Source organism: Lutra lutra, chromosome 4, assembly GCF_902655055.1.
Source record: "Lutra lutra chromosome 4, mLutLut1.2, whole genome shotgun sequence".
Lineage (NCBI taxonomy): Eukaryota > Metazoa > Chordata > Mammalia > Carnivora > Mustelidae > Lutra > Lutra lutra.
The window spans coordinates 144,035,349-144,049,303 of NC_062281.1; the positions used below are offsets into that span (position 1 = coordinate 144,035,349).

General features: G+C 46.1%; 1 protein-coding gene across 1 annotated transcript in view; it reads left to right on the top strand.

Annotated features, from left to right (window-relative positions):
• Positions 1-13,955, top strand: part of JAK1 (Janus kinase 1) — a 124,653-nt gene that overhangs the window by 90,537 nt on the left and 20,161 nt on the right. The window contains exons 6-11 of the mRNA XM_047726295.1: positions 990-1,153; positions 3,006-3,348; positions 4,873-5,058; positions 8,899-9,056; positions 11,288-11,411; positions 13,429-13,615. Of these exons, the coding sequence (XP_047582251.1) occupies positions 990-1,153; positions 3,006-3,348; positions 4,873-5,058; positions 8,899-9,056; positions 11,288-11,411; positions 13,429-13,615 (1,162 nt within the window). The remainder of the gene's footprint in view (positions 1-989; positions 1,154-3,005; positions 3,349-4,872; positions 5,059-8,898; positions 9,057-11,287; positions 11,412-13,428; positions 13,616-13,955) is intronic.

A 13,955-nucleotide genomic window follows, 5' to 3' on the forward strand; every position in this document is an offset into this window, starting at 1 on the left:
GTCTCCCTGAGGTCAGGAATGCAGTCTGGCTTACTGCTCTGTATCTCCCTGGCACCTAGAATGACATCTGGCCCATAATTGGTTCTCGGTAATCAGTAATTACCAAATGAGTGAGTGAAGGGATTTAACCCTTGAGTACCTTAGATTCCTCTGCCGTTAGGTAGAGCTGATGATGTCAACATCCACCTCATAGGGCTGTTGCGAAGATTAAGTGAAACAGTAAATAAAAAGAAACCTAGCACAGTGTCAGGCACTGAGGTTAGGTTTCAAGAAAGGGGAGCTAGCACCGACATCATCGTCATTACTCTGTACAAGTCAAGTGGCAGGTACTGATTTTTAGTTTTCTTTTTTGTTTTTGAAGCCCTCACTGGCTCTTGGGATGTTGTGTCCCTCCACCAGGGAGGGGGGCATATTTTGGTGAGACATTTCACTACTAGAACTTAAACAACAGGTGCTGATAAACTTAGGTGTGGTAATGATGCACTGTAAAATGTGGATTCCTTCCCCTTTCTCTAAGTCTACCTCAGAACGGGGTGTGGTACCTTGCCTGTCATACACCCAGTTCCCAGGCTAGGATATCTCAGCATATGTTTGCAGGACCAGAGAGCCAACCCCAGCCAGCTGTCACCCTCCCTTACCCAGGTGGTATCTGAGCCCAGTCCGTGCTGCTGGCCGCCATCATTTCTAGATAAGCCCTCAGAAGGGGCCTCACGTGTTTATGCTATTCAGCAACAGCTAATACACTGCTTAGTAAATATTTGTTAAACAAATGAATGAACCTGGGGAGAACATTTCCTGAGCCCCTCCATACCCATCTGTTGAGAAGGAGCTTTGGTGCCAGAGAAACTGTAGACCTTGTTAGTCTCATTGCTGTCCTGCTTTTCTGGGAGGCACCTCCCTGTGTGGGGAACCTTCCTTTCAAGAACAGAGACGGGGTGGACTATTGAAACTTCAGTGGTGGTTCATTTCTTCTCATCTCTGCTCCAAAGGGACAGTATGATTTGGTCAAATGTCTGGCTCCCATTCGAGACCCCAAGACCGAGCAAGATGGGCACGATATTGAGAATGAGTGTCTGGGAATGGCTGTCCTGGCCATCTCCCACTATGCCATGATGAAGAAGATGCAGTTGCCAGAACTGCCCAAGGACATCAGGTAAATCTTCCTGCTGGCTAAAGAATTGATCGTGGGGACGGTGCTATTTTTATATGTCCTCACCCAGCTCCGTGTAACTGCTGCTAGTTTTTGGCTGACCGCTTCTCTCTGCAGAGCCCAAATCTGGTTTAGAACATTTATAAAAGGCAGCACGGTTATAATGATAATAGTGACCTGATACTGAATGTTGGCTGACTTGGGTGAATGCTCTGGGCTAGGGATGCCAATCAGATGGGTGGGCTACGTGCCTACCTCGTGTGCCTCTGCCCATGGTGGGCATTGCCTTTATCCCTACCCTTTTCCATTTGTGCAGGACCATGTTAACATCCTTCTCAGTATGTTCTACAGGCAGCCTGAACTAGAGTTCGCCCGAGAGCCATGAGGCTGATGCGAATGATGTTACCACAAGAAAACTGTATTTACTTAAAAATGTCATTCATGATCAAGTCTTTATGAAGACATGTTCAATCTGTGTAATTTCTACCCATCTATAAAATGTGTTTGTATTTACTAAGGAGTGTCTCATTGCGAAGAGCAAGTTATTTAGAGCTGTATTGTTTGTGATAGGCGGCATGTGCTTTCTCAGAAGTTTCCTCCATGTATCTCTTGTCCCGGGGCAGAGTCTGGCAGGGAGTGAGCACAAAGTGGGGGCTGTTCCTCAGTGAGCTGGGGCTGGATTCGTACTCTGCTTCTGCCTTCTCATTTTTTTCTGTGGCTTTTGCTTTGGGCACCTCCTCTGTCCTTTGTCATGAGACTGAGGTGAAAAATGACACCTCCCCTTTAATCTTCCTCTCTGTTACCTTAATCTAAAATGTTACAGTTTTGGGCGCCGGGGTGGCTCAGTTGGTTAAGCAACTGTCATGATCCTCAGGTCATGATCCCCTAGTACTGGGATCGAGTTCCGCATTGGGCTCCCTGCTCACAGGGAGTCTGCTTCTCCCTCTGATCTTGTCCTTTCTTGTGCTCTCTCTCATTGTCTTTCTCTCAAATAAATAAATAAAATCTTTAAAAATAAATAAAATAAAATGTTACAGTGTTTGTGGGGTTAAATTCCAAACTTTGCTGTTTCCCACTGTTAGAGAGCATTTGTACATCAGGGACTGCCCAGTGCCAGATGCCATCTCAGGCCTGGCAGTGATAGGCAGACCAGTCTCCCCACTTGTCTGGTCCCCCATTTGTCCTTTCCTTCATGGGTGTTCATACTCTTCTTGTTGAGACTGTTAGTCATAGATACTCTCCTATCAGCAGGAGCGTAAGTACCTGATCCTTCAGCTTCCTTGTCAATCTGCTACCACATCTGGGACACTTCCATATGGCAGACCCGAAGTCATTTGTATTTAGATTTTGTGTGTTTTCCCCTTTCTTACAAAAGCAGCATGTGATCTTCTAGAGAAAGTATAAAACAGACCTGAAAGTAGAATATACAGAATATGTATAATCACTCTTGACACCTTTCAAACCACTGTCTAACTGAGGCTGAGTCTTAGTAACAGTGTATATGGGCACCAGCGAGCGCAGGAACAGCGACAGCAGCCAGCGAACACATGAATTCATGTCAGTTTTTCTGCCTGCCTTTGTGACCCAGAAAACTGGATGATACTTGCAGGAATTCCCGTTTCAGTAAAATCTGTGGAACATGTGTTTTTCCCTCTCTTCCAGTCCCTATTCACCTTTTTCTCCTTGTGATTATCCTTTCCTCATGCTTACCCCATCTAAGACCCCCCTGGGGGTAGGTCTTCCTTTCTCATGGGGCAACACATGGAAGGAAGATTTGTAGACTTGGGTTTGTTTCTGGACTGTTCTCTGCTGACCTGGACCTGAAAGAAAGACCTATTTTTCTACTTTGTTTTAGCTACAAGCGATATATTCCAGAAACATTGAATAAATCCATCAGACAAAGGAACCTTCTCACCAGGATGCGGATAAATAATGTTTTCAAGGATTTCCTGAAGGAATTTAACAACAAGACTATTTGTGACAGCAGTGTATCTACTCATGACCTAAAGGTGAAGTACTTAGCCACCTTGGAAACACTGACAAAACATTATGGCGCAGAAATATTTGAGACTTCCATGTTACTGATTTCATCAGAAAATGAGATGAATTGGTTTCATCCGAACGACAGTGGAAATGTTCTCTACTATGAAGTGATGGTAACTGGAAATCTTGGAATCCAGTGGAGACAGAAACCAAACGTAAGTGGTGGTGGGTAGCTGATCAGCAGGGACCAATGTGTATCAGAACAGACCTGTTCTGTTTATCCGGTTGGGACTACCTGTTTGCATGTCCATCACCCCCAGCCTCTGAGTGTGTTCGGGTTAGAGACCATGTGTCTTTTATTGTGTTCATGCAGCAGTAGATTGGAGTAAGCATTTACTGAGCTCTGTAGGGACATAGAGAAACAGAACAATGGCCTATATAATATGTAGTCATATAATAGTAATAGCAGGCATTTACTGAGCACCTCCCACGTACCAGGTACTTTTCTAAGCATTTTACATGTATTACTCATTTATGCCAAAAAGAAAAAAAAAAAAAGCAAGCCCTGAGGAGTGTACTACCAATTATCCCTATTTTATAGATGAATGTAAAGAAGCATAGAGAAGTTAAGAAACTTGCTCAAGGTCATAACTAATGAGCGACTGTGCCAAGAATTGAACTTAGGCTTCTGGCTCCATGAAATAGGGTAATTGATTTTGCAATTTAAAGCTGCTTTTTTGAAGTATTTGCTGGATGAGGCAATGGAGAAGAGTGGTTTAAAAGCATGGGTTTTAGACCTAAATGGACCTGGTTCAGATCTGGGTGCCACTATTTATTGTTCTCCAGCTTTGGGGGGTTACTCCCCTGTATCAGTTGCATATTATTCATCTGTACAATGGAGATACTTACTGGATCTGCCTTGCGGAGCTGTTGAGAGAATAAATGGCAGCACAGAGCCCAGCATGTAATAAATGTTCAAAAATTATTATAGCTGCCATCATCCTCATTATGGTTATCAATAGTACTAAAGTAATGGTGAGATTTATTTTCTCCTCCTTATTCATACTAAGAAAACAATGCCTAACACTTACCGAGTACTTTTTTTCTGTAGAATAGGTATACTCTTAATGAGAACTTACGTAATCCTCAAAGAACCTTGTGAAGTGTAAGCTCTGTTTTACGGACAGGGAAATGGAGGCTCAAATTGATGACCTAACTAGTTAATAAGTAGCAGATTATTCAAGCATGGGATTCATATCTCCTTTTTAAAGTTTCAACTTGAATGTTGTTAGGAAGTCAAGCTAATCAGTGGTAGGTTCTAAAAGGAGAAAGCTCAGGTTCTGTCCAGCCACATTTGGGAAGACATGTTCTGTGCTTGTGTTGAAACAGTTATCATTCCGGAAGTGAGAGGACCTGATGGTAGATGCCTGTCTAGTGAGCGGTTGTTTCCCTCTTTGAGTTCACTTGTACGTTATAGATTATGTGAAGCATTTAGTCACTGTGCTCGTTAAGGTCCCTCCCAGGTATAAAATCCCAAGATTTCCTGATTGGCCCCAAAACTGCAATCCTAAGCCCACCTGTGCCCCCTCCTGCAGTTCCTTTGTAAGTCCAGGCAGGCTGGCTTTCTTCTCTTTGAATGTAAGCAAGCCCTGCTTTAGTTTTCCAGAAGCATGAACCTTTTTCACCAGTAGAAAATGAGAAAACCAACTTAACTCTGGCACCCTTATGCATCTTATCAGGTTGTTCCTGTTGAAAAGGAAAAAAACAAACTGAAACGGAAAAAACTGGAAAGTAAACACAAGAAGGATGAGGAAAAAAACAAAATCCGGGAGGAGTGGAACAATTTTTCTTACTTCCCTGAAATCACCCACATTGTAATAAAGGAGTCTGTGGTCAGCATCAATAAACAGGACAACAAAAAAATGGTAAGTTTGCTCTGGAAGTAATTCTGTCTGGATCCGGTGACAAGAGGGAGACTTCGTGGAGGACGGTGATGCAGCACTTGCTTTATGGAGATCCTGTCCCGAAGAGAAAATCTGATGACCGTCTCTTTCTCCTCCTTAATGCCAGAAATCCCTCTTGTTTTCACTGACATTATCAGTGCTGGTTTTTGAGTGACACTGGGATTTTTGAGTGCCTCTCTTTGGTTTTGCAAATGTGTCTCTACCTTGGGTTTGCTGCCCTCCCAAAGATGTTACAGCATAAATATTTAATTCATGAAGGGGAGTGGATTTGAAGGAAAAAGAGCTGGGTGAACCTTAGCTTTTTCCCCCAAGGGCTCCTTTGGCCTCTCTGTGGAGTCGGAGTCCAGTGCTTCCTCTAGGATTAGGTCGGTGGGAAGCCCCGCTTTGCATGTCAGCAGACTGGTTAGGCTGGAGGCTGTGGCCACAGTGGCTGTCCTCGTTGTGGTGTCAGGCACACCCTAGTCACTCTCGGATGGAGGAAGGGGGGTGTTCAATCTCACTTCCTCTTTTTTGGTATCACTTAAGGACATAATTTAGAACAGGCAGGCCAGTTTTGGCAAGGGAAGTAGGAACACTGCCAAAATAAACATGTTTGTGTTGGGGATGTCACGGCTGACTGCACGTGGAGAGGATGGGCAGCCGAGGCGGGGCACTCGCAGAAGGAAGGTAGTCAGCACCAAGGAAAAACCATGTTTTGCCCCAGATTTGGCAAAAACTGTGTCAAAAGGATAACACTTAGTGGTGAGAACGAATCTGGTGCTCTGGTTTAGAACAGATGAACACCCTGTTGTTCTTGCCTTTTGGAAGCAGTTTGGCAATACATACTGAAAGCCTTGAAAGTATTTATGCATCCTCCATTTGGGAACTTAGGGCTGTTTTCTAGAAACAATGAGAGATGAAGCCAGTGGTCTGTGAATGAGTATGGTTGTCCCAGTGGAATTTATAGTGTAAAAGTACTGAAAATTACTTAAGTATACAATAATAGGAGAATGGTAGAATATTCTACCCGAGTAGTAGAATATTACATAAACAATTTGATAAAATTTTATAATCTGGGAAGATGCTTTGTAAATGGAAAAAAGCAGAATATAAAACTCTCTATAGAACAGTACCAATTTTGTTCAGAATGTTTTTTAAAGGTATGCATATATATAGACACACTGTTAGGAGAGTCAAATATTAACAGCTGTTATTTGTGGTTTAAATCTTTCTATTCTCCTAACCCCCCCTTTTAGCAATAAATAGTTAATTTCTTCAGGAAACTGTTAGTGAAAAATAAAGTGAAGGGAGAAGTACAAGAGTCCAGATAGATGTTAGTGGGTAGATAGAGATGGAGGGAGGGAGAAGGTAAAAATAAGTGCTCTTAATTCCGCATATTACAGAGATGAGGCTGGATTATATGCTGTGTCCACAGGATCTTCTTTAGTCTTTACAGAAAGCGTAGCTGTAGGCATTTTGGCTCTGTTTCCAGTGGGGAAACGCGAGACCATGGACAGGTGTAGACAGAGAAAGTGGCAGCTCCAGCCCCAAGGCACGCTCTTCCCCAGAGACTGCCCTGAGGAAGAACTTGTGGCGCATCCGTGCTCTGGCTTTTCAGCAGGGTCAAACCCTGAAGATACGCAGCAGAGCTGGAGAAGCAGTCAGCTGGGACAGTGTGGTGAGCCTGCTCCTATCCTGTCCTGGCTGGTGGAGTCTGGCCTGGTGCCTGGGTGGCACACCTGTCCCCTTGGTTGGAGCCTCCTTGGACTTCGTGGGCTGGCGAGTCTGCCAGCTGCATGCTCTGTGGGGAGCAGGAGGAAGGTAGGGAGAAAGAACTCTGTGATCTCCCTGGACTTCATTTTTCTTTACAAACCCTAGCTCCTACTACATGCCAGGCACTTCCCATTTTGAGTGCTTTACAAATGTAAACTCTTTCCATTTTCATTGACCTTAGAGGTGGTGGGTGTGTTATTATCTTCATTTTACAGAGGAGGAAACTGAGGCACAAAAAGCTTAAGTAACTTCCCCAGGGTCACACAGCTCTTTGGTTAAACTATTTGAAATGGCCGATATTTGACAGTTTGTGACCTGTAAAAATGATGATTACCTATGCTTCTCCGTAATAGCCAGTGGAGATACTGTGACTTGAGCCCACATAAACTAGTTCCAGAACCTGTAGCTAACACTGTGATGCTTTTTCTTCTTTATCTCTTTCCCCTGTCCCTTCCCAGGCGTGGAATTTCCAAGCCCTTTGATCAGGCAGTACTTTGGCTGCTGGTCTTTCAGGAAAGCATGACGGTAGCATGTTATCAGGTTAAATATCTCTCCTCTCTGCCTCTTCTTGACATCTTCCATTTCCATTTAGACTTCTGTTCTAGGGAACTTAAGTGTTTGTGTGGTCTTGATTTTTTATGTGATTGGGTGAAGGGCTGCCTGAGCCAGACTAACCTGCATTTGCTCTTTGGGGAGCTGCAGGTGGATGAAAGAATGCAGGGCCTCCTGACTGATTATCTGTCCCTGTGGTGGCCTTGACCTCCTTGGCTCACAGGTCCACAGCAGACCCTTCTTTTGGCAAGATAGCTGTCATTAGCCCCACTTATTTCCATCCTTTTTTTTTTCTTTTTTTTTAAAGATTTTATTTATTTATTTGACAGAGAGAAATCACAAGTAGGCAGAGAGGCAGGCAGAGAGAGAGGAGGAAGCAGGCTCCCTGCTGAGCAGAAAGCCCGATGTGGGGCTTGAACCCAGGACCTGGGATCATGACCTGAGCCGAAGGCAGCGGCTTAACCCACTGAGCCACCCAGGCGCCCCTTATTTCCGTCCTTTATAGTTGCTTCTATCCACAGGGAAACTTTGATTTTCTCATCTCTCTTTTTCTCTGCCAGCATCCTGTCCTTTCTCTAGTGCTGTGGACAGAGTCTTATTCTCATATGTCATTTTGCCCTCAGAAGGCTCTGGTGCTTTTTAATGTTCTTGTGAGACAAACCTCTAAATGGTTTTCCTTCCTCCTTCCCTAGGAGATGTTCCTGGTTGAGCCCATGGCTCCTCTCACATGGGTAATTTTTGTTCAGGGCTCTATGACCAAGGCCAAAAAAAAAAAAAAAAAAAAATCACCTGTCTTCACCTCCAGGTGTTTTTTTGTTGTTGTTGTTATTTTTTTGAAAACCTCCCTTCCGTGGAAGTTCCCTCTCTCATCTTCTCCATTTTTGCCTTTGCTCTCCCACTTTGAGTAAGATTCTCTGCCTCCTCCAAACCCTCAGAGGTCTCTGGGCTTAATCTAGCAACTTCATCATTGTCTGGGACCATTCCTGGATTAAAATCTGGGCGTTTTACTTTCTAGACCAACTCTGTATGAGAGGAAGCCCCAGTGCCTATTTCCTTTTCTGTAAAATGGGACTGATGCTACTGAGTCAGTCATTGCTTCTTGCTAAGACTAGGGTACCACTTGCACACCCTCTGCTCCTACTTCCTCCACTTCTTTTTAACTCCACTTTTATACCACTGTACCCCTGATGCAGGCTTGCTCCTCCCTCTGGACCCGGGTGGCAGCCTCTCCATAGGTCTCCTGCCCGCCACAGTTGCCCATTCCGCCTTCCTCCCACACAGACACGCCATACCTCATCTGATAGTTTGGAGAAAATAGCCAAGAACATATGCTAACCAGTCAAAATCCTGTATTAATGCAAGGGGTACAGTTACTTTGAGGTCATGTGTTCTGCATTGTGTTTTAAATATCTTCTCCGTGTGGACCTCTTCATAAAATCAGCTGCCTCAAGTGGTAGGCATGTGATGTAACCATGGCCGTGTCTTCTCTCTCACCAGGAACTGAAGCTCTCGTCCCATGAAGAGGCCTTGTCCTTTGTGTCCCTGATAGATGGCTACTTCCGGCTCACAGCAGATGCCCATCATTACCTCTGCACCGATGTGGCTCCCCCATTGATCGTCCACAACATACAGAATGGTTGTCACGGTCCAATCTGGTTGGTTCTGGCACCTTTTCAGTTGCCACTGGTAGAAAAGAACCACATTTTAGTAATGGGGCATGTGGCCTCCTCAGATAGAGGGGTCATCAGTTGTTTAGGTGGGGGCTGGTTGAACGTGTTGAGGACTGACTTGGTGCCATCTTTTCCATCCCTGCTGTCCATTGCTCAGGCCTTCCTGTCATCTCTTACCTTGGTTCGCGCCATAGACCCTTTCTTCTTCCCCCTTGGGGTCTCCTCATAGTTTAACCCCCTCACTTCTCTACAGCTGACTAAAAGATGCTACACTTCCTAACCCCATGCTGTGCCAGACACACAGATAGGACACAGATCCCAGTTGCACTGTAGTGAGCAATGGCATCCTGCGTGAGCTTGTCTTAAAGTGCCAGATAGATGGTGGGAACAGTGGGGTGACCAAGCCATAGAGCTGCAAGGGGCTTTGGTGGACCTCTTGTCTCACTTGCATCTCAGACCTAGTAGCCCTTACACAGATCCCTCCAGTGATGGGGCACTGAGTACTGCATGAGGCAGCCAGAGACTATAGCTCTGATGGTTACACACATATGTGTCTCTGCTAGGGAGTTGGAAATTTGCCTCCCTCATTTCTTCCTTGCCACTTGACTTCTGCCATTTGAAGCAGCGGGGATTCAGTGTACTTCCTTCACAAAGGACTGTTCTTTAGAGGAGAGCAGCTGCTATATTTCTTCTGAGTCTCTCTTCCCAAACCGAAATAAGTCTGGGGAAGCATCTCTTCAGCTGCTTTCCTCATGATAGGTTCCCACCTCTTCCCTCTGCTGGTTACTTGTAGACAGCGAGTTCATTGGTGGGGGATCCCTAGTTTTAGGAGGCTCACAGACTTGTGGGCAGATAGACACACAGAGAAAGGCAGAGCAGGCTGCCAAACATTGTAATAAAACACCTCCCTCGACTATCCCAGCCGCAGTTAGGCTTCAGGGCCCTGGCCCTCACTCTTCCCTTGGCCTAGAATGCTCTTCCTCTGGGATGTATACAGCCACCACTTCCTTCAGATGTCACCCAGATAGCGCCTTATCAGTGGAGTCTTCCCCAGCTACCTTCGGTGAAGTAACAACACCTCTTCCTCTACCACACCACACTTCCTGGCGCCTTCACTGTGCTGTAGTTTTCTTCAGAGGCATTTCTTACCTCCTGACTTGCTTTATTTCCGTGCCCGTTTGTTTCTCGCCTGCCTAGCCTCGCTGCCCAGAGTACGAGCTACATGGAGGCAGAGGCACTATGTGCTTTTGCTCGCTGCTTTTCCTCAGTATCAATGGCAGGCCCTGACACATACTACAGGCCCTCCACAGCATTTGCTGAAGAGGTGAACACTTTGTGTTCTGTGGGAGGCTGAAACTCAGCTGCCTCCTCTGAGTAGGCAGCATTCAGAGCAGATTAAACTTAGAAGAATCAATGGAACTTGGCAGGCCTTGAAGGGGGAAAAGGGCCTCCCAGATGAGGGGTCACCATGTGCAAAGGCATGACGTTCCAGGTCACGGAGCGGTTGGTCTCTGCCTTTCATACACGTGTTGACCATGTCAGTCCTCTTTCACCGACAGTGAGCACCACTCACGGGCTACTTGGTGCCTTCACTTGTAGATTTATTTAGTGATTGTTCACTGCTTTCTGTGTGCCAGCACTGGTTGATCCTGGGGTTACAAAGGAGTGTAGACAGGCATATTCCCTATTCATATCTTTCTGACTCTTTGTTCTTTTATTCTGTGTTAATTATTCAATTACTTATTCACTGAGAAGCTACTGTGAGCCACGTGTGCTCTGGTTACTGTGGATACAGCAATGAACAGAATAACCCCAAATTCATGCTCTCCCGGGGTTCATGTTCTAGTTGGGCAGCCTAGGGATGGCAGGGGAGGGACCCCATTCTGTGGCGGGCGCTGTATGATGGGCAGCCGTGCATCACCTCTGTGGGGACATCTCCTGCGCGAGCTGGAGATCGCATGTGCGGGGATGTCAGGGACAAAGTCGGGCTCAGTGCCCTGGGCGGGAGGCCAGTGCTCTTCTAGACCTTGGAGACTTGATGGGCCTTGAGGCTCCTTGGCATCTCGGCCTGCCGCACGTTTCTGCTCAACAGGACTTCAGGACCCAGGACAGGTAACATGATGGGTCTGTAGTCCTCAAGCCAGATGAGAGATGTGGAAATCCTGTGGGGTTATCTGCTATGAGCCCTTTCTCCCTTTCCCTTTCTCTCCCTCTAGCACGGAATATGCCATCAATAAGTTGCGGCAAGAAGGAAGCGAGGAGGGGATGTATGTGCTGAGGTGGAGCTGTACCGACTTTGACAATATCCTCATGACGGTCACCTGCTTTGAGAAATCTGAGGTCAGTCGGGAAAAGTCTTGGTCATCTGGCCAAGTCATATCGCCACAGGGTATTTGGTGCAGCAGGCCCAGGGGCTCCTCTGGAGAGGACCACACTGGGATGTGGGGTTAGAAAAGCCTGGGTTTCTGAGAAAATCCTTGGCAGTTCTGACCGGGACAACCCCACTCTTCAAAAGGAGACTTCCAAGCAGCCAGACCCCAAATAAGGGAAGAATCCTCATGGCCCTTTCTTCTCTCAAGGGACTCATGGCAGTGATCCATGGTGGCTCTGGAAGGTAGAGTGTGGCCAGAAAACCAGTTCACACCAAACTTTTGTTAAGTTTAATGCACTTATTGCAAGTGGTTGATTTTACACTTAGTGACAAAATCAGAGACCCAGAGCCATGTCTGATTCGTGGCACTGACTCAGTAGACCAGTGTCTACTGAGTCAGACATTTTAACAGATGACTTACTGTCCTGTGTTTGACAAGTGGAAATGACTCTGTTTAGTGACTCTAGTGTAGCTAGAATCCAGGAATGGTGTGAATGATATCCCAAAAACAAAGATAAAAGCCAAAATTATTGACCTTACCTCACTAGACCGTAGTACAGCCTTTGTCATTCATGCAGTTTTTTAAATACAGGAAGTGGAATATTTTAAAAGACCGTGAGTTTTACAGAATTAGTCCAGATAAATACACTAGTGTTGACTGGTTAGTGTGAGCTGGGAGAACTGGGGCAGCAGGGGGACAGGGAGCGGGGAGCTACAAGGTGGAAGTCAGCACAGGAGCGTGCCATAGACTTCAGACGGTGGAAGGAAAAGTACTGGGGAGCCCCTGGGGGCTAGACTCCGTCAGGAGTGGAAAGAGGAAATGGCTGAAGGAACCCAGTGCTGCCACGTGTCCTGGGCAAAGTATCTGGGGGCCACTGCCTGCCTGGGGGTGTTCCTGCACAGCAAGGTCTCCCGGTGGGTATGGACGCAGGTGGTCAGAACTTGTCAGGTTTGCTGCTGGGCAGCATGCCTGTCTTCTGCTTTCATCAGTCTTTGAGGAAGTTTAATGTTTTGAACATGGATGGGCGCACGAGACAGCCCAGCCGCCTTCTGAGGGGGAGTAGCTTATGCTGTACCAGGAATGTCGGTGACTCAGAGGCATGGTCTGCCTGAGGTCATATCACCTGGGGAAATAGGATCATAGCTGTGGTTACTCTTGCTGTTCAAGGTAGCTCACCAGACGCTGTGCTGAGCACTTTTATCTGCCTGCCCTTATTTAAACCTTACACTGACCCTGTGAGATAGGTGGTATTATGCGCATTGTACAGACGAATTGTACAGATGAATAAACAGCTGAATAAACCAAGGCCTTAGGATCTTAAATATCTTGTCCTGTTCTATACCATAAGTAGATTTTTCTGACCCTCATCCTTCATTACTGAAATATTTTTCTCTGTACAAAAAGCACCTGTGAAGGAAAACCTCTGCTTATACTTCAGTCTGTGGTGCCACAGAGTCCTGAAAATAGACCGGACCACCGACTGCCACCTCCCAGGGTGGTTCTCCTCAAATAGACGCCTGGCAGGGCTCAGTTTGAGAGACTGCCCAGATAAATATTGTTATAGTAATTATTATTTCATGCATAATAATATTTGCCAGTCTTTACAAAGTGCTTACTAAGTTTTTTACTCTGTCGTGTAATCATAGCAGTCCCATGACGTTGGTTTTTCAGTGGACTTCCTCTTACAGATTTAAGATGAGGTGATGCTGTTACAGAAGTCCCTGCTCGGTTATGCTTTCTCCCTAATGTTAACTCCCTTCAGTCAGTGTCTTCTTCTGGGTTGACTTATTTCTTTGTTCGATTACTCGTTTAGAATACATTTTACTTTTGAATAATTACAGATTTATAAAAAGGGTTCAGAGATCGTACAGAGTTCTAGCTGTCCTTTATCCAGCTTCTCCTGTTGTTAACAGATGACATGCCCATGGTACATTTGCTTGACCCGTTTAAAACACTCCGTTTCTGGTCATTTTCCTGATGGGCAGGTGCTGGGTGGCCAGAAGCAGTTCAAGAACTTTCAGATCGAAGTGCAGAAGGGCCGCTATAGCCTGCACGGCTCGGACCGCAGCTTCCCCAGCCTGGGGGACCTGATGAGCCACCTCAAGAAGCAGATCCTGCGCACGGACAACATCAGCTTCGTGCTGAAGCGCTGCTGCCAGCCCAAGCCCCGAGGTCAGTCTCCCTGGGCCAGAGCCGGGCCCTGTCCCTTCAGGGTTCCCCCGCCCTGTGGCAATGCTCCAAGACTGGTAACCCAGAGAGGCTGGTTGGTTGGAAGAAAGTGGCCCCTCCCCCACAGTTTCTAGGTATCTTTCACTTCATCTTGTTGCAAGTGCATCCCCACTTCCAATCCCGGCCCTCAAGTGTCTACGTTTTCTGTAGAATAAAACCTACACACCTCTTCTTAGCAGCTCAGGCTTCAGGAAGAGCCACATTTGGATTAGTAAGCAGAAGCTTACCACTTTCCTCTTTAAGATAAAATGTCTTGAGAGTTCCCCTGTGAGTGGTTTATTAT